The sequence below is a fragment of the Cetorhinus maximus genome, chromosome 5, assembly GCF_964194155.1.
Source record: "Cetorhinus maximus chromosome 5, sCetMax3.hap1.1, whole genome shotgun sequence".
Lineage (NCBI taxonomy): Eukaryota > Metazoa > Chordata > Chondrichthyes > Lamniformes > Cetorhinidae > Cetorhinus > Cetorhinus maximus.
The window spans coordinates 167723751-167747737 of record NC_135883.1 but is presented as its reverse complement, the minus strand read 5'-3'; the positions used below and the strand labels follow the sequence as shown (position 1 = coordinate 167747737).

The 23987-nt window shown below is 43.5% G+C and overlaps 1 protein-coding gene across 1 annotated transcript in view; it reads left to right on the top strand.

Annotated features, from left to right (window-relative positions):
- Nucleotides 1-23987, top strand: part of LOC144681151 (dynein axonemal heavy chain 8-like) — a 1659468-nt gene that overhangs the window by 1149750 nt on the left and 485731 nt on the right. Inside the window, exon 40 of the mRNA XM_078542878.1 lies at nucleotides 2009-2170. Coding sequence (XP_078399004.1) covers nucleotides 2009-2170 — 162 coding nt within the window. The remainder of the gene's footprint in view (nucleotides 1-2008; nucleotides 2171-23987) is intronic.

Sequence of the window (23987 nt, the reverse complement as noted above, 5' to 3'; positions counted from 1 at the left end):
GCTGCTACTGTGCGCCGGTGGTGGAGGGAGTGAATGTTTGTGGATGTGGTGTCAATCAAACAGACTGCTTTGTCCTGGACAGTGTCCAGCTTCTTCAGTGTTGTAGGAGCTGCACTCATCCAGGCAAGTGCTGAGTATTCCATCACATTCCTGACTTGTGCCTTGTAGATGGTGGACAGGCTTTGGGGAGTCAGGCGGCGAGTTATTCAATGCACAATTCCTAGCCTCTGACCTGCTGTTGTAGCCGCAGTATTAATATGGCTAATCCAGTTCAGTTTCTGATCAATGGTAACCCCCAGGATGTTGATAGTGGGGGATTCAGTGATGGTAATGCCATGTATGTTGCCTTGATGTTAAGAACAGTCACTCTCACCTCACCTTTCGAATTCAACTCTTTTTTCTACATTTGACCAAGGGTGGAATGAAGTCTGGACCTGAGTTCAAGGAATCAAAATGGTTTTAACTGGATCATTGAGGTTGAAAATGTCAATGCTGATGTCAAATTAGCATTACATGATCTGCCTACTCTGCATACTTCCACTAAACACACCCCATGTGCATGCTAAAGCCCTGACCATAATGTCATCCAGAATAGCTCACATCAGAAGTACATTATTGTGCCACGGATGCCATTTTGAAGTCAAAAGAGCACTCCTACTGCCAAAAGACCAAAGCTGAATTTAGCAGCCTGCATTTTCTGGAACATCTATTTTTCCTTCGTGAAAATGTTTATTTTTTTATTCATTCTTGGGATAGGAGCATCACTGGGAAGGCCAGAATTTATTGCCCAAACCTAATTGCCCTTGAGAAGGTGGCAGTGAGCTGCCTTCTAGAACCACTGCAGTCCATATAGTGTAGGTACACTATAGTGCTGTTTGGAAAGGAGTTCCAGGATTTTGACTCAGCAACAGTGAAGGAAAAGTGATATAATTCCAAGTCAGGATTGGCACATAGTGGTGTTCCCATGCATCTGCTGCACTTGTCCATCTCAATGATTGAGGTCATGGGTTTCGAAGGTGCTGTCAAGGGGAATTTGTGAGTTTCTACATTTTGTAGATGGTACACACTGCAAATTATTGCCTAATGGCCAGAATCCAGCCTCTTTCCTTATCAGGATGTTAAATAATTCAGCAGAAACGAGATGCTCTACCATTTCTCTCACCACCCACCACACCCATTCCAATCCCTCCCTCACAGGAGGGAGGGGGCTGCATAGTGGTACTGTCACTGGACCAGCATTCCAGAAACCCAGGATTATTCGGGTTCAAATCCCACCATGGCAGATGGTGAAATCTGAATTCAATAAAATCTGGAATTAAAAGCCTGATGATGAGCACGAAACCATTGCCGATTGTCATTAAAATCTATCTGGTTCACTAATACCCTTAGGGAAGGAAATCTGCTGTCCTTTGTCCCTACCTGATCTGGCCTACATGTGACTCCAGATCCACAGCAATGTGGTTGGCTCTTAAATGCCCTCTCAATGATGGCAATGCCCACATCCCATGAATGAATACAAAAATTCTAGACATTTTTTGAGTCGGAGTCTATTGTCAGAGCTTTAAAAAAGCAATATAAATAAGGTCAACTAAAGAGTGGGAGCTGGTTAGTTCAGTAGGCTAGATGGCTAGCATGTGGAATAATGTCAACAGCATGGGTTTTGATTCCTGTTCTGCCTGAGATTCCTGTTCTGCCTTCTCAACCTTCCCCTGAGAGCGGAAGGCAATAGTAAATCACCACTGCCAAGAAAAAATAGTTCAGGAGGAAGCACCAGTAGACAATGAGCTAAGAATCAGCCTTTGGGCAGAGCACACATGAATCAATTATAATGTGTTTTGATTGGCTCAAAGATTTTAGAATATATATCCAGAACATTTCTTCAAAACCTACTTCTCATGAAAATATTGTTGAAAACATTTAAGGGAAAAATATTTCACTTGTTATATGCTGTCTATAACACTAGTGATAATGAATGTTTGCCACATTTCACACTCATTTTCTTTTGCAGTTGGATACCCCAGTGGTTGCAAAGGGCCCTGTGGAACTATGGTTAAGTGACTTATTGCGTGTGCAGCGAGCTTCTTTGCACACTGTGATTAAATTAGCATATTACAGCTTCAGTGAACCAGAGTTCCAGCTAATACCTTTCCTCTATGAGGCTCCTGGCCAGGTAAATCACTAAAGATAGCTATGGTTTTGTTGTAATGATTCATGATTCTCCGTCATTATCAGGTTCTTGGATAGCTTGGGTTAGCTCTTACAGAATCAAAAGTATATGCCAATTTAAAAAATATTTTAAAGTATTACTATCCCCAACTCTTCTGGTACAATTCTTATATTACCTTCACTACAGAGGATACAAGTCAATTTCACCTTAAGAAATTTTCGAAAAGGAGAAAGTGTATAATTTCCATGAAGGCATGATACTTAATATGAAAGGAGAGTCAGGGAATAAGTAAGATAAGTAGAGATACCTTTTTTCAGTCAATAGAGTCAGGCCAGCTTTCGAAGACTCATTCTTCACAACCTGAGAGGAGTTGTGAACCATAGTCTTGATCAGGGCCTTTTGAAAGGTTTGTTTAAAAGGTCTTACTCATACCTCCTCCATCCATCCCAGACAACCTCCACGCTACCTAGTGTCCTAAGTCCAACCATCTTTCGTTGCTTCATCAATGACCTTCCATCCATCATAAGGTCAGAACTGGGGATGCTTGCTGATGATCGCACAATGTTCAGCACCATTTGTGACTCCTCAGATACTGAAGCAGTTCATGTCCAAATGCAGAAAGACCTGGACATTATCCAGGCTTGGGCTGACAAGTGGCAAGTAACATTCATGCCAGACAAGTGCCAGGCAATGACCATCTCCAACAAGAGAGAATCCAACCATCGTCCCTTGGCACTCAGTGGCATTAGCATCACTGAATCCCCCACTATCAACACCCTGGGGGTTACCATTGATCATAAACTGAACTGGACAAGGCATATAAATACTGTGGCTACAAGAGCAGGTCCTGCAATCCTGCAAAGAGTAACTCACCTCCTGACTCCCCAAAGCCTGTCCAAAGCATGGCACCACTTCCACAAACATTCATTCCCTCCACCACCGACGCGTAGTGGCAGCAGTGTGTACCATCTACAAGATGCACTGCAGGAATTCACCAAGACTCTTTAGACAGCCCCTTCCAAACCCATGACCACTACCATCTAGAAGGACAAGGGCAGCAGATAGACGGGAACACCACCACCTGGAAGTTCCCCTCCAAGTCACTCACCATCCTGACTTAGAAATATATCGCCGTTCTTCACTGTCACTGGGTCAAAATCCTGGAACTCCCTCCCTAACAGCACTGTGGGTGTAACTATACCACATGGACTACAGCAGTTCAAGAAGGCAGCTCAGCACCACTTTCCCAAGGGCAACTAGGGATGGGGAATAAATGCTGGCCCAGCCAGCAAAGCCCACATGCCGTGAATGAGTAAAAAAAACCTTCCCTGCCACCTCCTTGCTCCCATGACCACTCCATGCCTCTCCATGCTCATTCAATGAACCAGATAATAACAATTGCATGTCTTGAAATGTCCATTCAGAGATCTGCTTTGAAAAAAACTGCTGCTCTTACAACCTTATAAAAATGTCAGTCAGGCACTGCCATTTATAGTTTCAATAACACAAGCTTCACCTCACTTCACACCTCTTACTCCAAATAAACATACAAACATTGAGAAAACATCAAAAGAAGAATACCATTATAATCTCATAAAGATGTGAATAAAACAAAGCTATCACTCCACTTAGCATCATAGAATCATAGAATGGTTACAGCTCAGAAGGAGGCCATTTGGCCCCTTGTGTCTGTGCTCACCCTCTGAAGGAGCAATTCACCAAGTGCTACTCCCCTGCCTTTTGCCTGTTGACCTGTATTTTCAGTTAATAATCCAATTCTCTTTTGAAAGCCTCAATTGACCTTGCCTCCACCATACTCTCAGATAATGCATTTCAGATCCTAACCACTCGCTGTGTGAAAAAGTTTTTCTCATGGCACCCTTGCTTCATTTGCCAATTACCTTAAATCTGCCCTCTGGTTCTTGATCCTTCCACCAATTGGAACAGTTTCTCCCTATCTCATCTGTCCAGGTCCTTCATGATTTTGAATATCTCTATCAAATCTCCTCTCAACCCTCTCTTCTCCAAGGAAAACAGTCTTAATGTCTCCAATCTATCTACGTTACTGAAGTTCCTCGTCCCTGGAAACATTTTTGTGGATCTTTTCTGCACCCTCTCTAATGCCTTCACAGCCCTCATATAGTGTAATGCCCAGAATTTGATATGATACTCAAGTTGAGGCCGAACCAGTTTTATACAGCTTTGCATAATTTCCTTGCTTTTAACACTATGCCCCTGTTGTTAAAATCCAGGATTCTCTATCCTTTATTAACTGCTCTCTCAAGTTGTGCCACTACCTTCACACCTACACCCAGGTTTCTTTGCTCCTGCACCCTCTTTAGAATTGTACCCTTTATTTTATATTGTCTCTTTGTGTTCTTCCTACTGAAATTAATCACTTCATACTTATCTGCATTATATTTCATGTGCCATTTGTCTGCCCAGTCCGCCAACCTGTTTATGTCCTTCTTAAGTTCTACACTATCCTCTTCATGGTTCACAGTACTTTGATGTTCCAGAATATCTGCAAAGTTTGAAATTGTGCCCTGCACGTTAATGCCTAGAACATTAGTATATATCAGGAGGAGCAGGTGTCCTAATACCAATCCCTGTGGAACTCTGCTATAAACCTATCCCTACTCCAAAATTCATCCATTAGCCACTACTCTCTGTTTCCTGTCACTCAGCCAATTTTGTATCCATGTTGCTACTATCCCTTTTATTCCATGAATTCTATCTTTGCTCACAAGCCTATTGTGTGGCACTTTACCAACTGCCTTCTGGAATCCATATACACCACATCAACCACATTAGCCCTTTCTGTTACTTCGTCAAAAAACTCCAGCAACTTAGTTAAACATGATTTGCCCTTAAAAATCTGTGCTGACTTTTCTTAATTAACCTGCATTTTTCCAAGTGACTATTAATTTTGTCCCAAATTATCATTTCTAAAAGATCCCCCGCCACTGAGGTCCAAGGTTAAACTGACTAGCTTTTGTTGTTGGGTTTATCTTGCACACTGTTTTGAACAAGGGTGTAGCATTGCCAATTCTCCAGTCCTCTGGCACCACTTCTAAGTCCAAGGAAGATTCTAAAATTATGGCCAGTGTCGACACAATTTCCAGTCTCACTTCCTTCAGTATTTCAGGATGCATCTAAAATGGCCTTAGTGGCTTATCAAATTTAAGTACAGACAGCCTATCCAATACCTTCTACTTATAAATTTCAAACATTTCAAGTGTCTGACCTACCTCATCTTTCATTGTGACATGGGAAGAGTCTTCTTCCTTAATAAAGAAAGATTCAAAGTACTCATTTAATACCTCAGTCATACCAACTACCTACATGTTTAAATCCCCTTTTTGGTTCCTAATCAGCCCTCTTCTTACCATCGTTTTGCTATTTATATGCCGAGGGAAAACATTTTTGATTCCTTTTTATGCTAGCTGCCAGTTTCTTGTCATACTCTCATTTGCTTCTCTTATTTGCTTTTCAATTCCTGGTGGGTTTGCTGGTGGGCTCCCAGGGGGGATCCTTCATTCAAAGGCATTCAGTGTCTGATTGAGGTACCTGGGAAAGGGGGGGCCTGCTGAGAGCCAACCCCCGCCATTGGTGCAGACTACCCTCCACTCGCAACCCACGCACTGTGACCCGTTCCTGCCATCACTTACCTGCACCTGGGTCCCGCCTCGTTAAGAGGCTTCAGGTGGGTGTAGTACCAGCAGCAGCCACCGTCTCACCAGCAGGCAGGACCCATTCTCCCCCTGTTATGACCAATACAGTAAGTAAAGCGGAGTTATTTAAAAATCGCAGAGGGAAACTTTAAACAACTGTCATAACCTATAATCTTAAGTGGTATGTTTGAGATGTGACTTTAAATGCAGGAATCAGATCACCCATTCTCGAGGTTTTTAATTAAGCTGAAGGAAACATTTTATTAATCTATACAGGTTAAAATAGATATACACATGGCTACAAATTACTACTATCATAACTTTTAACAAATTCCCAAACTAATCTCCATTAAGGCAACATCAGCCCATAGACTTAACCAAACACCAAGCAAAGCACTTTCACCTTACAAATTCAAAATGAGGTTCTTTCACTTTGGTTCTTGTGGATGCAGTTGGAGGCTTGCAGCTGCCTTTTGATCTCACATTGCCTCTGCTCTGCACACCCAAAAACTATTGAAGTTATACCTACCAGCCCCATTGAATGTTAATTCTTATTGTAGCAACAACCTCTGAACTAAGCCTCTCTAACAATAAAACACCTTTCATAGTACCAACTTTATTAGTAATATAAATAGATGGCTTGGTAGCTGCTAGAAAGGCATCAGTTTTCACCCCACTTCTTGAATGCTCTATTCAAAAAATGCAAATGCATGCTACCTCTCTTACGTATCAAAACTAGTACACATCAAAGCACCAAGACTAGCTGACTTTAATTTAATTAAGACACACCTGCAGACTAAACTTCTATTAAAAAAGAAAAATATTTTCCAAAATATTATATACATCAATAGCTTCATGACACCCTATCACCCCCGGGTCCTTGATTCTGGGGAAGGGCTATCGCTGCTCTGTTGAATGCCTGAGTGGCACAAGATGAAGCAGGACTTTAAAGAGAAGCAACGCAGGTGTCTTGCTGGTTCTGTAACCGGCGACTGAGAACCCCAGTGCCTCCACAAGATTCTGCCCTCTATCCAAACCCGATGAAAAATCTCTCAGCATTCACCCTATCAAAATCCTTCAGAATATTGTAGGTTTCAATGAGATCACTTCTCATTCTTCGAAACTCCAGAGAATATAAGCCAATTAACTCAGCCCCTCATCAAAGAACAATCCCCTCATCCCAGTGACCAATTTAGTGAACCTTCACTGTACTGTCTCCAACGCAAGTATATCCGTTCTTAAATGTGGAGAGAAAAACTGCACAAAGTACTCCAGATGCATTCTCACCAAAACCCTGTACAACTATAGCAAGAGTTCTTTATTCTTATACTCCAATCACCTTGCAGTAAAGGGCAACATGCCATTTGCCTTCCTAATTGCTTGCTGCGCCTGCATGCTAACTTTCTCTGTTCCTTGTACCAGCACAGCCAAGCCACTTTGAACATCAGCACTTATAATTTTCTCACCTTTTAAAAAATATTCTACTCTTTTATTCTTATTACCAAAGTGAATAAATTCACATTTCCCTATATTATACTCCTGCTATCTTGTTATACTGCTATCTTGTTGCCTGCTCACCTAACCTGTTTCCACCTCTTTGCAGTCTCTCCGTGTCTTCCCAAAACTTAACTTTCCACCTAGTTTGTTATCATTAGCAAACTTAGATACATTATGCAATGAAAATGGGCAAACAAATAATCTTTTTGTAAAGTAGCCTTTATGTAAGCGTGACTATAAAATGTTAAAACTTTACATATTTTTGAAAATGATGTAGTTCAATCAAAATTAGGGTCTTAAATCTAAAGAAAGGAAAGTATGAAAGTATGTGAGGCAAGTTGACTATATGGATTAGGAAACTACGTTATGAGATATAAAGTTAGACAGGCAATGGCTAACTTTTAAAGAACTAATACATAGTTTACAGAAAAAATACACAAACATAATAAAGTAAAGTAATACTAATAATATAATAATGTTTATAATACATATTTCTGAGGCAAGATACCGGCTGGGTCTTGCTGGGAGCCTGATTGGAGCAGACCTGCGGAGACAGTTGGGAGCTGAGGAGAGCCAATAAATACAGACCAGGGATTCGAGTGAGGCTTACCTTGCTAGAAGTCGGAGCGGAGCGGAGCGGACCTGCAGGAGACAGTTGGGATCTGAGGAGCGCCTATAAATACAGACTGGGGATTCAAGTGAGGCCTACCTTGCTGGAAGTCAGAGCAGACCTGTGGGAGACAGTCGGGATCTGAGGAACGCCTATAAATACACACCGGGGATTCGAGTGAGACCTGCCTTGCTGGGAACTGGAGCGGAGTGAACCTGTGGGAGACAGTCGGGAGCTGAGGAGCGCGCTGTTTCACTCTTTCAGCAACTGTGATGTCACAGGAAGCTAGTAAGTTGATTGGCCGGTAAGTGCTCAGTCTAAGAGACAGTGTGCGAGAAACTAGCTTAGGACAGGCGAGTTCAGGTAGATCAATAAATAAAAAGATCTAAAACTTTAAAATAATAAATCAAAATTTGAAAACTTTTAAATTAAAATAAAACCACAAAGATAAAAACAGCAATAAAAATAAAGTAATTTAAACAAACATCTAAAACACATACCTTATAGTTAAGAAGCATATAACCTTTAGTTTCAGTGGTACAAGCATTCAATAAACACAGTAGATTGTAGCAGACATAGGAAGAAAGTAATTAAAGTAAATTAACTAAATATCGTAAGTTAGGGACAGGTGTTATGTTGCAGCAGTGGGACGTGGGAGCTTTTGGATGCCAAGGTGATGCATGACAAACATGTTTGATGAAAGTGTAAGCAGCTTGAGGAATTCTGGATCAGAATTATTGATCTGGAAGCCGAAATGCAGACATTGCGCAACATAAGGAACGGGTACTTTGTTCCAGAAGACAGTCACAACTCTTAGAAGAGGGTCACCTGTTTTGGTCAGCAGTGAGGGACAGGAGGATGTGACTGTCAGTGAGGCAGGTACTGAGACCGAGCAGACAGTAGTGGAGGAGCCTCAGACATTGCAATTGTCAAACAGGTTTGAGGTGCTCACAACCTGGGCCCAACCATCTTCAGCTGCTTCATCAATGACCTTCCTTCCAACATAAGGTCAGAAGTAGGGATGTTCGCTGATGATTGCAGAATGCTCAGCACCATTCGCAACTCCTTAGATACCGAAGCAGTCTGTGACCAAATGCAGCAAGACCTGGACAATATCCGAGCTGGGGCTGACAAGTGGCATGTAACATTCGCACCACGCAAGTGTCAGGCAATGACCATCTCCAGCAAGAGAGAATCCAACCATCGCCCCTTGATACTCAATAACATTACCATCACTGAAGCCCCCACTATCAACATCCTGGGGGTTACCATTGACCAGAAACTGAACTGGACTAGCCATATAAATACTGTGGCTACAAGAACAGGTCAGGGGATAGGAATAGTGCGACGAGTAACCCACCTCCTGACTCCCCAGAGCCTGGCCACCATCTACAAGGTACCAGTCAGGAGTGTGATGGAATGCTCCCCACTTGCCTGGATGAGTGCAGCTCCCACAACACTCAAGAAGCTTGGCACCATCCAGGACAAAGCAGCCCGCTTGATTGGCACCACTACCACAAACAGTCACTCCCTCCACCACCAACGCACAGTAACAGCAGTGTGTACCATCTACAAGATGCACTGCAGGAATTCACCAAGGCTCCTTCGATAGCACCTTCCAAACACACGACCACTACCATCTAGAAGGACAAGGGCAGCAGTTAGCTGCGAACACCACCACCTAGAAGTTCCTCTCCAAGTCACTCACCATTCTGACTTTGAAATATATCACCTTTCCTTCACTGTCGCTGGATCAAAATCCTGGAACTCCCTTCCTAACAGCACTGAGAGTGTACCCACACCACATGGACTGCAGCAGTTCAAGAAGGCAGCTCACCACCACCTTCTCATGGGCAACTAGGGATGGGCAATAAATTGTGGCCCAGCCAGTGAAGCCCACATCCCATGAATGAACTCTTTAATGGACTCTCACCTGTCCAACCATGCTCTTTAATGGATTCCCGTCCCTCTCTCTCCTCTCTTTAATGGACTCTCGCCTCTCTCTCCACACTCTTTAATGGACTCTTTCCTCTCTCACCACACTTTTTAATGGACTCAAACCTCTCTCTCTTCTCTTTTTTATGGACTCTCACCTCTCTCTTCACATTTTTTAATGGACTCTCACCTCCCTCTCTGTGTTCTTTGATGGATTCTCGCTTCTCTCTCTCTCTGCTCTTTAATCCTCTTTCCACGTTCTTAAAATTAATCTTTCTATCCTTCTATTTATATTTTCACTTGTGCATGGGGATTACTACCTTTCAGGTCCTGCCTGCAAATTTCCTATGTAGCTCCCTAAATCCTGAACCCCTCTTTCTGCCTATGTCGTTCACACTGATGTGGACTATGATTACTGGCTGTTTACCCTCCTCCCTCAGGTGCTCTGCAGCCTTTCAGTGACATCCTTTTCTCTGGCACTGGGAATATAATACATAGGAGCAAGAGTAGGTCATTCAGCCTATCGAGCCTGCTCTTCCATTTGATCATGGCATATCATCTACCTCAACGCCACTTTCTTGCGCTATCCCATATCCCTTGACGTCATTAGTATCCAGAAATCTATCAATTTCTGTCTTGAACATGCTCAATGATTGAGCTTCCACAGCCCTCTGGGCTAGAGAATTCGAAAGATTCACCACCCTCTGAGTGAAGAAATTTCTCCTCATCTCAGCCCTAAATGGTCTACCCCACATTCTGAGACTGTACCCTTTGGTTCTAGGCTCACCAGTCAGGGGAAACATCCTATCTATATCTACCTTGTCATGGCCTGAAAGAATTTTGTAATGAAATCACCTCTCATTCTTCATAACTCTAGAGAATACAAGCCCAGCTTCTTCAATCTCTCCTCATAAAATAATCCTGCCATCCTAGGGATTAGCCTGATGAACATCTATTGCAGTCCCTCCATGACAAGCATATCCTTCCTTAGATAAGGAGACTTAAACTATACACAATTCTCCAGATGCAGTCTCACCAAAGCTTGATACAATCGCAACAAGACATCTTTCCTCCTGTACTCAAATTCCCATTTGATGAAGGCCAACATACCATTTGCCTTCCTAATTGCTTGCTGCACCTGCATGCTAGTTTTCAGTGATGCATGAACAAGGACACCCAGTCCATTTGGACATCAAAGCTTCCCAATATTTCTCCATTTAAGAAATCTCTGTTTTTCCAACCAAAGTGGATAACTTCATACTTATTTACGTATATTCTATCTGCCATGTTCTTGCTCATACACTGATAGTGTTGAAGTCCCCTTGAATTCTCCTTGCATTCTCCTCACAACTTATATTCCCACCTAGTTATATGTCATTAGCAAGTTTTGAAATATTACAATAGGCCCCCAAATCCAAATCATTTATATAGATTGTGAACAAGCATTCATCCTTGCATTACCCCTCTAGTAACAGCCTGCCATTCTGAGAATGACCTGTTTATTCCTATTCTCTTTCTGTCTGTTAACCAATTCTCAATCCAGACCAGTATATTATCCCCAATCCCATGTGCCCTAATTTTGTTTACTAACTTCCTGTGCAGGACCTTATCAAAAGCCTTCTAAAAATCCAAATACACCACATCCACTGATTTTCCTTCATCTATGCTACAGGTAACATCCTCAAAAAACACCAACAGGCTTGTGAAACATGTTTTCCCTTTCATAAATCCATGTTGATTCTGCCCAGTCATATAATGATTTTCCAATTGCCTAGTTATCATCTTCTTGATAAGAGATTCTGACATTTTCCCTACTGCTGTCATCAAACTAACAGGTCTGTAGTTCTCTATTTTCTCTCTTCCCCCTCCCCTTCATAAATAGTGGGGTTACATTTCTCCAGCCGGCAGAAACCTTTCCAGAATCTATCGAATTTTGAAAGATAACCAGTAATGCACACACTTTCACTATAGCCACCTCTTTCAGCACAGTGAGATGCAGTTCATGTGGTCCAGGAGATTTACCAACCTTCAATCCAATTAATTTTTCAGTGCTACCTCTTTATTAGTACTAATTTTTTTCAGTTCCTTATTTTCACAAGCCCTTTGGTTCCCGAGTTATCTAGGAGATTTTCTATATCTTCCTACATGAAAATAGACACAAAGAGTGGAGTCATCCCAGATTTGTAGTACGTGTGGTAGCAGGTAGGATAAACAATGCTTACCTGTTGGCCACAATGGCTTCTTACACTGTATCGTCTAAATCACGTTGCATTAATTATGCATTCCCGGGACACACGCCGTTTCGATGGTGGGCGGGCTCTCAGTCGCCAGCCACACCATCACCTCACTGGTTCATCATGCTGGGCGCCATATTTAAAGTGCAGCCACGGGCACACCTCTCAGTGCTTCCAGCCCACAACTGCTGCATGGAAGACATGCCCCTGAAAGGGAAAACGACTGCAGCCCCCATGTTCAATGTCGCGTCCCTTGAGTGTCTGTTGAATGCAGTCCGCCATGATGTCCTCCAGCCCCGCTCTGGCCATAGGATGAGCAACAACATCACCAATCTGCCTTGGGAGGTAATGGTAGCAATGGTCAGTGCCAACGCCCTGCAAAAGAGGACAGCCACCCAATGCCGCAAGAGGATGTATGGTCTCATCCATTCTGCCAGGGTAAGTCACTCTTCTCATCACTCTCAACTCACACACTCACAAACCCATCATACACCCACAGGGAACTCACACCTCAAGGCACAACATTACTAACTCGTACACACACCCTCTTATCTCCATCAGACTGACATCGTCTCGAGCTCGCAACCTAATACCATTCATCATTCCGCTCACCACACAAACATTCTATGCAGTGCCATGGGTCCTGCTTACACTCTTTCCATCTGTTTTCATGCAAGAGAAGCCTGCTCACATCAGCAAGGAGAGGTCCCAGACCAGGGGCAGAGTGGCCCACAATAGGCCCCTCGTTCACAGTCATTGCACTGACTGGTGAGGACATGGACCTTGTCTGCAGTGACGGTGAGGTCAGTGGTGGACACTCGTGAGGATCCTGCACCACATCATCCCTCCTTCAACGCAAATGTGAATGCTCTCTCTCCTGCTTTTGACCCTGCTGTCATGCACTAATCATCTATACTTTGGTTCACAGGGTGCTCTGCCAAGTGAATGACACCCTCAGCCAGCCCGTCCCTCAGCGCCATCCAGGTTCTCACCTCCAGCCAAGAGGACATCTCCTCCACTGAAGAGCTAGAAATCAACAGCCTGAAGACCCATCACAGCGCTTATGCACACCCTCCACCAGCGCAGGGATATACACCTTGGTGGGACCAGAGCTAGAACAGGCTCGGGTTCACAATCTTGTGGGCACCATATGGACACACGTCGAAGCAAGAGGAGACAGGTGTGGCTGAGATCCCCAGCGCTCAGATGACTTCTAGGGAAGAGGCATCTGTGAGGTCCATGTCCGATGACAAACCTCTGGATTTGGCCTTTCAACTCATCGAGAAGTGTCAGCAGAAGATGGGGGAACATCACCCAGAGCTGTTGGAAGCCCTCAACAGAGTGGCTCGCAAGTTGGAGGACGGCATCTGCCTGCTCTCTGATAAAGTGATGCCCACATGTACGCTTAGGGAGGCCTCCATGGGAAGGATGGCAGACACCATTGAGACCCTGGTCCAGCAGAAGATGGAGATGTGTACAGACCTGCACTCCATCACGGGAGCTACGGGTAAGTTCCTGCAGTGTCAATGCAAGAGGGAAATGGGGCACCTCAACATCCCCCCCAGATGCTCCTTCCCCTCAAGGAGTCAGGCCAGGGCCCCTAGACACCAGAAGGGAGGAGGAGCAGCAACTGGACACCCCTGTGTCATCCACTGTCCTCTCCCTCCAAGTCCCCTTTGCTTGTGAACCCCTCACCTTGTCCTCTCTCACTGCAGAGGGAGCAGTTGGTCAATGAGTGATTCTGGAGGGAGAAGTGTGTGTGTGGCAGGCCCTGTCAGAGCCTTGTGCAGCACTCTCCCATGCACATGAATTCTTCCCGTATCATACTCACCTCAATGTACTCGGCATTTTCAATGCTGGCTGCTGGGGTTCGCATTCAGTTGTCCATATGAGCTGAACCGCATCTTCATCCACCCACTGATCACATTCCCATGCAGCACCTGATCTCACCCACTTCCTTTCCCCATCACTGTTGAACCCCCCGGCATCACCTTCCACCTCCCCTCCATGATCAACCAGCTGCAACCCTTTTCTTTCAAGGATGTCCAGGTGAACGTGCCTGTCCCCTTCCTTCCCGAAAATCCCACCCCCATCCACGTTAACCTCCCCGACCTCCTCCTTCCCACCCCCAGAGTCCGTGTCTGCCTCCGTGTCCCCACTTGCCACACTCACCGCCCCTTCTACCACTGCCAACGAACTCTCACCCTACCACCCTACCGCCTCGCTCTGTCCCTGGTCATTTTCACCATTTCCTCGTACCACGGCCACCCTCAGTTTGCTCCCCAGGAGGCAGTAATGGACTCATCAGAGATCTCCCTTGCACATTCCCCCCTCAGGACCCCTTCCCTCCTTAGAACCCCTTCACCCCGGAACCACTTCCCCCTGGACTCCACCCCCCTACTTAGTCCTTCCCTCCACTCCCGGCTCCCCCACCCCTGTTTAGTCCTTCCCCCTTCCTGATTCCTTCAGACACCTTTAATTCTTCTTCCACCCTTAGTCCTTGCCCCCTCCCGACTCCTTCCCCCAGACTTACTTCTTCCTACAGCCTTGCTCCTTCCCCCTTCATGACTCCTTCCTCCAACCTTATTTCTTCCTCCCCCTTCACTCTCCATCTCTCTGCACTCCTTCCACCCCCAGACTCCCTCCCCTCTCTGCACTCCTTTCTCCACCCTTTCTCCCTCCCCTCTCCACAATCCTTCCTCCCCCACAGACTACCTCCCCTCTCGGCACTCCTTCTTCCCCCTGGATTCTCTCCGCCCTCCGATCTCCTTCCCCTACATCTTCCACCCCACTTAAACCTACCTCCCCAGTTGCCACCTTCTTCCCCTTACCCCCTCCATCCCCTGTACTCCCTCCCCCTCCCAACCTCCACCTGACACCTTTGATCTCCCTCTCCCAACCTTACCCCCCGACACCTTTGTTTACCCCACTCCCAACCTCACCAACCCCCCCCCCCCCCCCCACCCCACCCACTAACACCTCTTCTTGTCCCAGACGAACCTAGACCTTCGTCTCCCACCCCCCCGGTACATCTTCCTCTCCCAAACACAGCTGGAACATCCCCTCCACCCCTTCGACCATTATCCATTGTGAACAGACTCTCAACGGTGACTTTCCAACTTCCATGAGCTGCTTCACAGCAGAGCCATGTCCATGAGAATCCACCCAGCATGCCATGGACATTCCTCCAGTATGCCATTGCCGTGGGGCTCCAGCATCTTCTGCTCCTTGGATGTCTGTGATGTGAGCAAGGCCCTGGCAGTAAGTCCCGACTTCTGCAAGTCACACGGGTCAAGATGTGCTCTGCACCGGCATGTTTTCCTGCCAACATGGATGGATGATCCAGCATGGGGGGGTTGATTCCAGAGGGCTGGGTTTATAATGAAATGCAGATGCATTACAATGAGGTCCCTGATGTCCAACGGCAGTAAATGCGGCCCCCACCCCCCCCATCCCCATCAACGAGCTGAGCCGGATGATCGCAAACTAGTTTCACAACATCAGGAAACTGATTTTTGTCCTGCTCACCCTATTTCAGGACATGCCGCTGAACACACCTGACATCAGCGGGCATGAAAATTCCACCCAAAGCAATTGTTTAGTTTCTCCACCATTTCCCTATTCTCCATTATAAATCCTCCTGTCTCTGCCTGTGATGGACCCACTGTTATGACACGGCAGATGATGTGTGCCAAGCGAATCAAGTCCACAAGAGAAACTTGATCATGCAGTCACAACGATTTTGCAATTTGAAGTTATTTCGAGATGCTGCCCTAAATTCAGTAGTAACAAGTCCACCAAGACTTCAGAGATTTTTAGGAAACTAAATTAAACATTTATTAACAAAAGAAAAGATTTCAAGCACATGCATAGGTCTACAAATTACTACAATAATAACTCCTAAAACACTTAATTAACCTGGCTTCCAGTTACACCATTGTCAAGGCTACTGAAAAAAAATAGATGTAAAGAGATCCAGGCAAGTCAACACAATACCCTGGAAAGTAGAATTCAAAGTGGCTTTTCCCAGCTTCGGTTTCTATAGACAGCAGCTTAATGCACAAATACTGGAGGCTTTTCACACTTCTGGTAGATCTTACAATGCCTTCCTAACACATAACCTCAATCTCCTTTATACATGTTTCTCCCTTTTAATGTAAATCCCATTGTTCCCATATGTTTTTGGAACTTTTCTCATAATATAAATCTATTCATGGTGCTAATATTGTCAATAACCTTTGGGAAAAATAACCACACTGCTTGGCCTAGCGTCTCTATCAAGGTGCAACATCATACAATTCAAACTACCCTGATTTATCTAAAAATACAAATCCTCCTCACCTTACATTCTAAAACTTCAGCCATGTTTATCTATTTAGCATTTCAAACCTAACTTCTTTTGATGAGTCAAAGCCTCCAGACCAGATGTCTCCAACTCAATTAAACCCCCGCACCCCAACCCCCCACCCCACTCACACATAAACTATCCAAACCCCACTATTAACCTACTTTTACAATAAATCACAATAATATTATGTGAATTGTTATACTTTCATGACACCCACATTTGTTCTTGCTAATCTTTTCCTCTCACATACCTAAGGAAGCTTTTATAGTCTTCATGTTTTTCGCTAGGTTGCATTCATATTTTCTTTTCCCTTTCCTTATCAGTTTCTTGGGCTCCTTTTCTGGATTCTAAATTGACCCCAATCAGCGGGCTTACCACTTCCTTTGATTAATTCTTAATCGAATCCTTAACTTCTTTTGTTAGCCACAGTTGATTCATCTTTCCTGTTGGGCTTTTGTGTCTTAGAGAAATGTATATTTGTTGTAGACTATGTAATGCTTCTTTAAATACTAGGCATTGGTTTACTACTGTCAATTTTTTTAGTGTACTCTCCCAGTCCACCACAGCCAACTTGACCCTCATACCTTCGTAGTTTCCTTTGTTCAGATTTAAGACATTTGTTTCAGAATGAACTATATCACTTTCAAACTTAATGTAAAATTATATCATACTATGGTCACTGATTCCTAAAGCTTCCTTTTCAGCAAAGTTATTATTCAGTCTTTTCTCATTACATAATACTAAATTTCACATAGCCTGATGTCTAGTTGGTTGTTCAACATACTGCTCCAGAAACCCATCTCGTACACACTCCAGGAATTCATCCTCCACAGTATGAGTGTTAATTAGGTTTACCCACTCTAAATGCAAATTTAAGTCACCCATCTCCCATGTTACATGCAGCTCTAATTTCCTGAATTATACTGTGCCCAATGTTTCCACTACAATTTGGTGGCCTATAAATACCTCCCGCCTATGTTTACTGTCCCTTGCTGTTTCATAGCTCCACCCAAACAGATTCTATATCTTGATCCTTCAATCTAAGATCTTATCTCACTAATATATTGATCTCTTCCCTTAATAACAGCACTACGCTACGTCTTTTACCTTTTGAATGTCTTTCCTAAATGCCAAATATCCTTGGATATTCAGTTCCTAATCTTGGTCACCCTGTAGCCATATCGAGATCATGGCAATTAAATCATATCCTTTTGTCTTTATTTGTGCCTTCAAATGATCTATTGTATTGCAAATGCTGCATGCATGAAGATAGAGTGCCCTTAACTTTATATTTTTATCATTATTACACATTCTGATCCTGTTTGAAGCTTGGCTTCACTTCATTTGCTTTCTAATTTTGCTTACTACTTTTCTACTTCCTGTTAACAACTTTGCTTCCCTCCAATGTGAGCTCCCTCTCGGGTTCCCACCCCCCTGCCAATCTAGTTTCAACCCTTCCAAGCATAACCAACAAATCTCCCTGAGTGGATGTTAGTCCCTGACCGTCTAAGGTGCAACCCGCCCATTTTGTACAGGACTCACCAGCCCCAGAATATATGGTCATATGAATTAGGAGCAGGAGTAGGCCACTCTCCCTCAATCACTGTTCTGCCATTCAACAAGATCATGGCTGATCTGATTGTAACCTCAACTCCACTTTGCCATCTACCCACAGTAGCCTTTGACCCCCTTGCTTATCATAAATCTATCTAGCTTTGCCTTAAAAATATTCAAAGACTCTGCATCCACTGCCTTTTGAGGAAGAGAATTCCAAAGACTTGCAACCCTCTGAGAGAAAAAAAATCTCCTAATTTCTGTATTAAATGGGCAACACCTTATTTTTAAACTTTGACCCCTACTCCCTCTCCCACAAGAGGAAACATCATTTCCACATCCACCCTGTTAAGACCCCTCAGAATCTTATTTGTTTCAATCAAGTCTCCTTTAACTCTTCTAAACTCCAGCAGATACAAGCTTACCTGCCCAACCTTTCTCCATAAGACAACCATTCCATTCCAGGTATTAGTCTTGTGAACCTTCTCTGAACTGCCTCCAATGTATCTCCATCCTTCCTTAAATAAGGAGACCAATATTGTGCACAGTATTCCAGATGTGGTCTCACCAATGCCCTGTATAGTTGAAGCATAACCTCTCTACTTTTGTATTCAATTCCCCTCACAATAAACAATAACATTCTATTAGCTTTCCTAATTACTTGCTGTACTTGCATTCTAACCTTTTACGATTCATGCACGAGGACACCCAGATCCCTCTGCATCTCAGAGCTCTGCAATCTCTCACCATTTAGATAATATGCTTCATTTTTTCTTTTTCCTGCCAAAATAGACAGTTTCACATTTTCCCACATTATACTCCATTTGCCAAATCTTTGCTCACTCAATTAACCTATCTAAATCCCTTTGTAGGCTCCTTATGTCCTCATCACAACTTATTTTCCTACTTATCCTTGTATCCTCAGCAAATTTGGCAACCATACCTTACATCCCTTCATCTAAGTCGTTCATATAAATTGAAAAAAGTTGAAACCCCAGCACTGATGTGAGAAATGGAGGTTATTTTTTTAAATATTTGAAGACTATTATGTTATTCTGTAAAGAAGGGGTGTGTGTGTGTGTGTCTATGTGTGTATAAATGATTCAATTAAGCTAGACAGAGTTTAATAGAAGACAGGTTGTCTGGAGGGGGCTTTAAAACATTAAAAGATAGAGGCATTAGATTTGAGGTACAAATGAATAAGTTGGATCTAACATCTGCATTTTTAGATAAGTTGAGTTTGTTTGGATATCAAAGGGAAGTCAGAGGTACCAAGAAACATGTTTGCATCTTGCAAGAGTTCCATAGGAGTTCCGTAATAGAAGAGGGCATATTACATTTTATTGACCTGAACGCAAAGACAAAATAGAAACCTAAAAGATTTATTTTATTTGGAAGGACTTAAGTTTCAAAGAGGTGTGAGAACAATGGAACATGAGATGAAAGAGTTAAAAAAAGGTATTTAGAGTTACTGTGGAGAGCTAAGAGGGTGAGCTGAACTGGGAGTTGTTAGCTGCAGTTTCAGGCTGGGAGAAGATGCAGTTTGAGTCAGCCATCCAGTCAAGCCAGAGAAGTCTTGGGCAGCAACAAGCAGTCTTGTTCTGAAGCCTTGGATTTCCACAGCAGAGTGCAAGAGAGAAGTCATGTGGTATACCTTTATTAAAGCTACAACAGTTTGCCTTGGGCTTTTGGATTTTTATAAGCATAGATTTTATAGGTTAGATTAGATTTTATAGATTTTTATAGTTAAACATCCATAAGGGAGTGTTGCCTGGAAGGTGTTTACTGGTGGGTCTCACCAAATAGAGTGGCTTTTGGGGGGAATATGTTGCAAGACTAATTTGAACTGTGCAACTATAATTTTGTGTGCTTAAGTTTTATCTTATTCTTGTTAATAAAATTTGTATTTTTAATTTTTAAAATCCCAAAAGTGTTACTGGACTCTTGTTGCTGAGATCAGTATGGCTTTTCTCGGTTTTCAGAATACAAAAACAAAGGATATGGCCTGTAAGCCAAATTTCCCTCTGGGACTTGGTTTGCACAACAATTAACATCAGCTGTGATCATAACACTGATTGCTGTGGCACATCATGCATTGCATCTTTCCAACCAGAAAATGACCCATTTATGCCTACTCTCTTTTTCCTGTTAACTAGCCAATCTTCTATCCATGTCAATATGTTACCCCCTACACCATGAGCTTTTATTTTCCACAATAACCTTCAATATGGCACCTTATCAAATGCCTACTGGAAATCTAAGTACAGTATAACCAGTAGTTCCCTTTTACCCACAGCACAAATTATTTCTTCTCACCTTGAATTTCTCTAAGGGCGCTGCTATAATGTCTTTAATAATAGCTTCTAACATTTTCTCTATGACAGATGTTAAGCTAACTGGTCTCATTGCCTCAGAAACCTGATGCCCCCATTCCTATACTATCTTCTAGCCATTCGTTCAATCATTAAATCCTTCTATTCTTATGCTCACTAACACATGGCCAGGGGTATAGTGCTGCCGGAACACACTGGAGCACTGCTCCAGCACATCCTATTTTAGGCATTTATGGCTAGTCCTGTAATCCACCACCCCGCATCCCTGCATGATTCATAGGGACCATAACAAGTGGTTACCAATGCTGCCTGCAGCATTTAGACATCTATCCTTAATTCAAAGAGCTCTTGGGTCAACAAACCTGTCTAAATCCAGACTCGCTTTGCTGACAACAATACAAAATATGCATTGTTATAAACTTCCGGAGGTCAGCTGTGAATTTTAAAACTAACGTGAGAACAGTACTGGGTGGAGAGGGAGGGGAGTGAAAAACGCAAGTGGTGAAATCTCTATTCAAATCATTGCTGAAACTTCAGAGTAAGTAAAAATATTTTTAAATTGTATTTCATAATAAACAAGTCTGGGGTTTAACAAGAACCATGTGTTATGACACAGCAGTTTGCAAAGGCTGAGTTATTTAAAACCCCAGAGGGAAACATTTAACAGCTGTCATAACTTATATTTTCAACTGAAATGTTTGAGTTGCAGCTCTAAATTCAAGAATAAGACCACCAGTTCTCGAGAGGTTTTTATATCAAACTAAATGAGACATTTATTAATTTACAACAAATTAAACACATACACATGACTACAAATTACTACTATCATAACTTTTGACAAATTCCCAAACTAATCTCCATTAAGACAACAATAACCAATAGACTTAACCAGACACCAGGCAAAGGATTTTCACATTACGAATTCAAAATGTGGTTCCTTTCAATTTTGTTCCTTAGCAGACAGTTGTAGGCTTACAGGCTTTGATCTAACATGTCTCTAACTTGCACACACAAAACTGCTTTCTGTTATACTCATCCTTTCTCTTTGAATGTAAACTTTCATTGTATCACCAGGCTCTTTGAACCCGTATCATAGTACCGATTTTATTAGTAATATAAACATTACTTGGTGTCTCCCAGCTAAGTGCAAGATTTCAGAGTCGTATAACCTCGTCCAGGATGATAACAACGATGTCAATTGGGTTATTTTTAAATACGACAGACACCCACTTCTGAATGCTGTATTCAACAAAATGTAAATGTACCCTCTACCTCTGTTTACATCCCAAAACTACTATACATCAAAGCACCAATTAAGAGAAACAGACACATACACAGACTGAACCTCTATTTTGAAAAAAAAATTTCCAAAAACATTATATACATCAATATCTCTTCCTGACATGAGCATAGAAAAAAATCGAGCTTGTCGTTATCTACTTTCAAATTTCTTAGTTCTCACTCAAAATTTACTTTTTTAAAATTCATCCATGGGATGTGGGCTTCGCTGGCTGGGCCAACATTTATTGCCCATCCCTAATTGCCCTTGAGAAGGTGGTGGTGAGCTGCCTTCTTGAACCACTGCAGTCTATGTGGTGTAGGTACACCCAGAGTGCTGTTATGAAAGGAGTCCCAGGATTTTGACCCAGCGACAGTGAGGGAACAGCAGTGTATTTCCAAGTCAGGATGGTGAGTGACTTGGAGGGGAACCTCCAAGTGGTGGTGTTTCCATCTATCTGCTGCCCTCATCCTTCTACATGGTAGTGGTCATGGGTTTAGAAGGTGCTGTCTAAAGAGCCTTGATGAATTCCTGCAGTGCATCTTGTAGATGGTACACACTGCTGCCACTGTGTGGTGGTGGAGGGAGTGAATGTTTGTGGATGTGGTGCCAATCAAGTGGACTGCTTTGTCCTGGACTGTGTCCAGCTTCTTCAGTGTTGTGGGGGTGCATTTATCCAGGCAAGTGGGGAGTATTCCATCACACTCCTGACTTGTGCTTTGTAGATGGTGGACAGACTTTAGGGAGTCTGGAGGTGAGTTGCTTGTTGCACAATTCCTAGCCTCTGACCTGCTCTTGTAGACAAAGTATCTATATGGCTAGTGCAGTTCAGTTTCTGGTCAATGGTAACCCCCTGGATATTGATAGTGGGGGATCAGTGATTATAATTCCATCAAGCGTCAAGGGGCGATGGTTGGATTCTCTCTTGTTGGAGATGGTCATTGCCTGACACTTGTCTTGCTGCATATGGGCATAGACTGCTTCAGTATCTGAGGAGACGTGAATGGTGCTGAACATTGTGCAATCATCAGCGAACATCCCCACTTCTGACCTTATGATGGAAGGAAAGTCATTGATGAACCAGCTGAAGATGGTCGGGCCAAGGACACTACCCAGAGGAACTCCTGCAGCGATGTCCTGGAGCTGAGATGACTGACCTCCAACAACCACAACCATCTTCCTTTGTGCTAGGTATTACTCCAACCAACAGAGAATTTTCCCCCTGATTCCCATTGATTCCAGTTTTGCTAGGGTTCCTTGATGCCACATTCGGTCAAATGCTGCCTTGATGTCAAGGGCAGTCACTCTCACCTCAGCTCGGGAGTTCAGCGCTTTTGTCACTTTTGTACCAATGCTGTAATGAGGTCAGAAGCTGAGTGGCCCTGGTGGAACCCAAACTGGGCATCAGTGAGCAGGTTATGGCTAAGCAAGTGCCGCTTAAAGCACTGTTGATGACGCCTTCCATTACTTTACTGATGATGGAGAGTAAACTGAAGGGACGGTAATTTGCCGGGTTGGGTTTGTCCTGCTTCTTGCGTACAGGACATACCTAGACAATTTTCCACACCGCTGGGTGGATGCCAGCATTGTAGCTGTACTGGAACAGCTTGGCTAGGGACACGGCAAGTTCTGGAGCACAAGTCTTCAATACCATTGCCAGAATATTGTCAGGACCCATAGCCTTTGCAGTATCCAGTGCCTTCAGCTGTTCCTTGATATTACCTGGAGTGAATCGAATTGGCTGAAGACTGGTATCTGTGATGCTGGGGACCTCTGGAGGAGGCTGAGATGGATCATCCACTCAGCACCTCTGGCTGAAGATTGTTGCAAATGCTTCAGCCTTACCTTTTGTGCTGCTATGCTGGGCTCCTCCAACATTGAGGATGGGGATATTTGTGGAGCCTCCTCCTCCAATGAGTTGTAGAATTCATGACTGGATGTGGCTGGACTGCAGAGCTTAGATCTGATCCATTGTTTGTGGGATCGCTTATCCCTGTCTATCACTTGCTGCTTATGCTGTTTGGCATGCAAGTAGTCCTGTGTTATAATTTCACTAGGTTGACACCTCATTTTTTAGGTATGCCTGGTGCTGCTCCTGGCCTGCCCTCCAGCACTCTTCATTGAACCAAGGTTGTTCCCCTGGCCTGATGGTAATGGTAGAGTGGAGGATATGCCAAGCCATGAGGTTACAGATTGTGTTCGAGTACAATTCTGCTGCTGCTGATGGCCCACAACATCTCATGGATGCCCAGTCTTGATTTGCTAGATCAGTTCATAAGCTATCCCATTTAGCACGTTGGCAGTGCCACACAACACAATGTAGGGTATCCTCAATATGAAGGCAGGACTTTGTCTC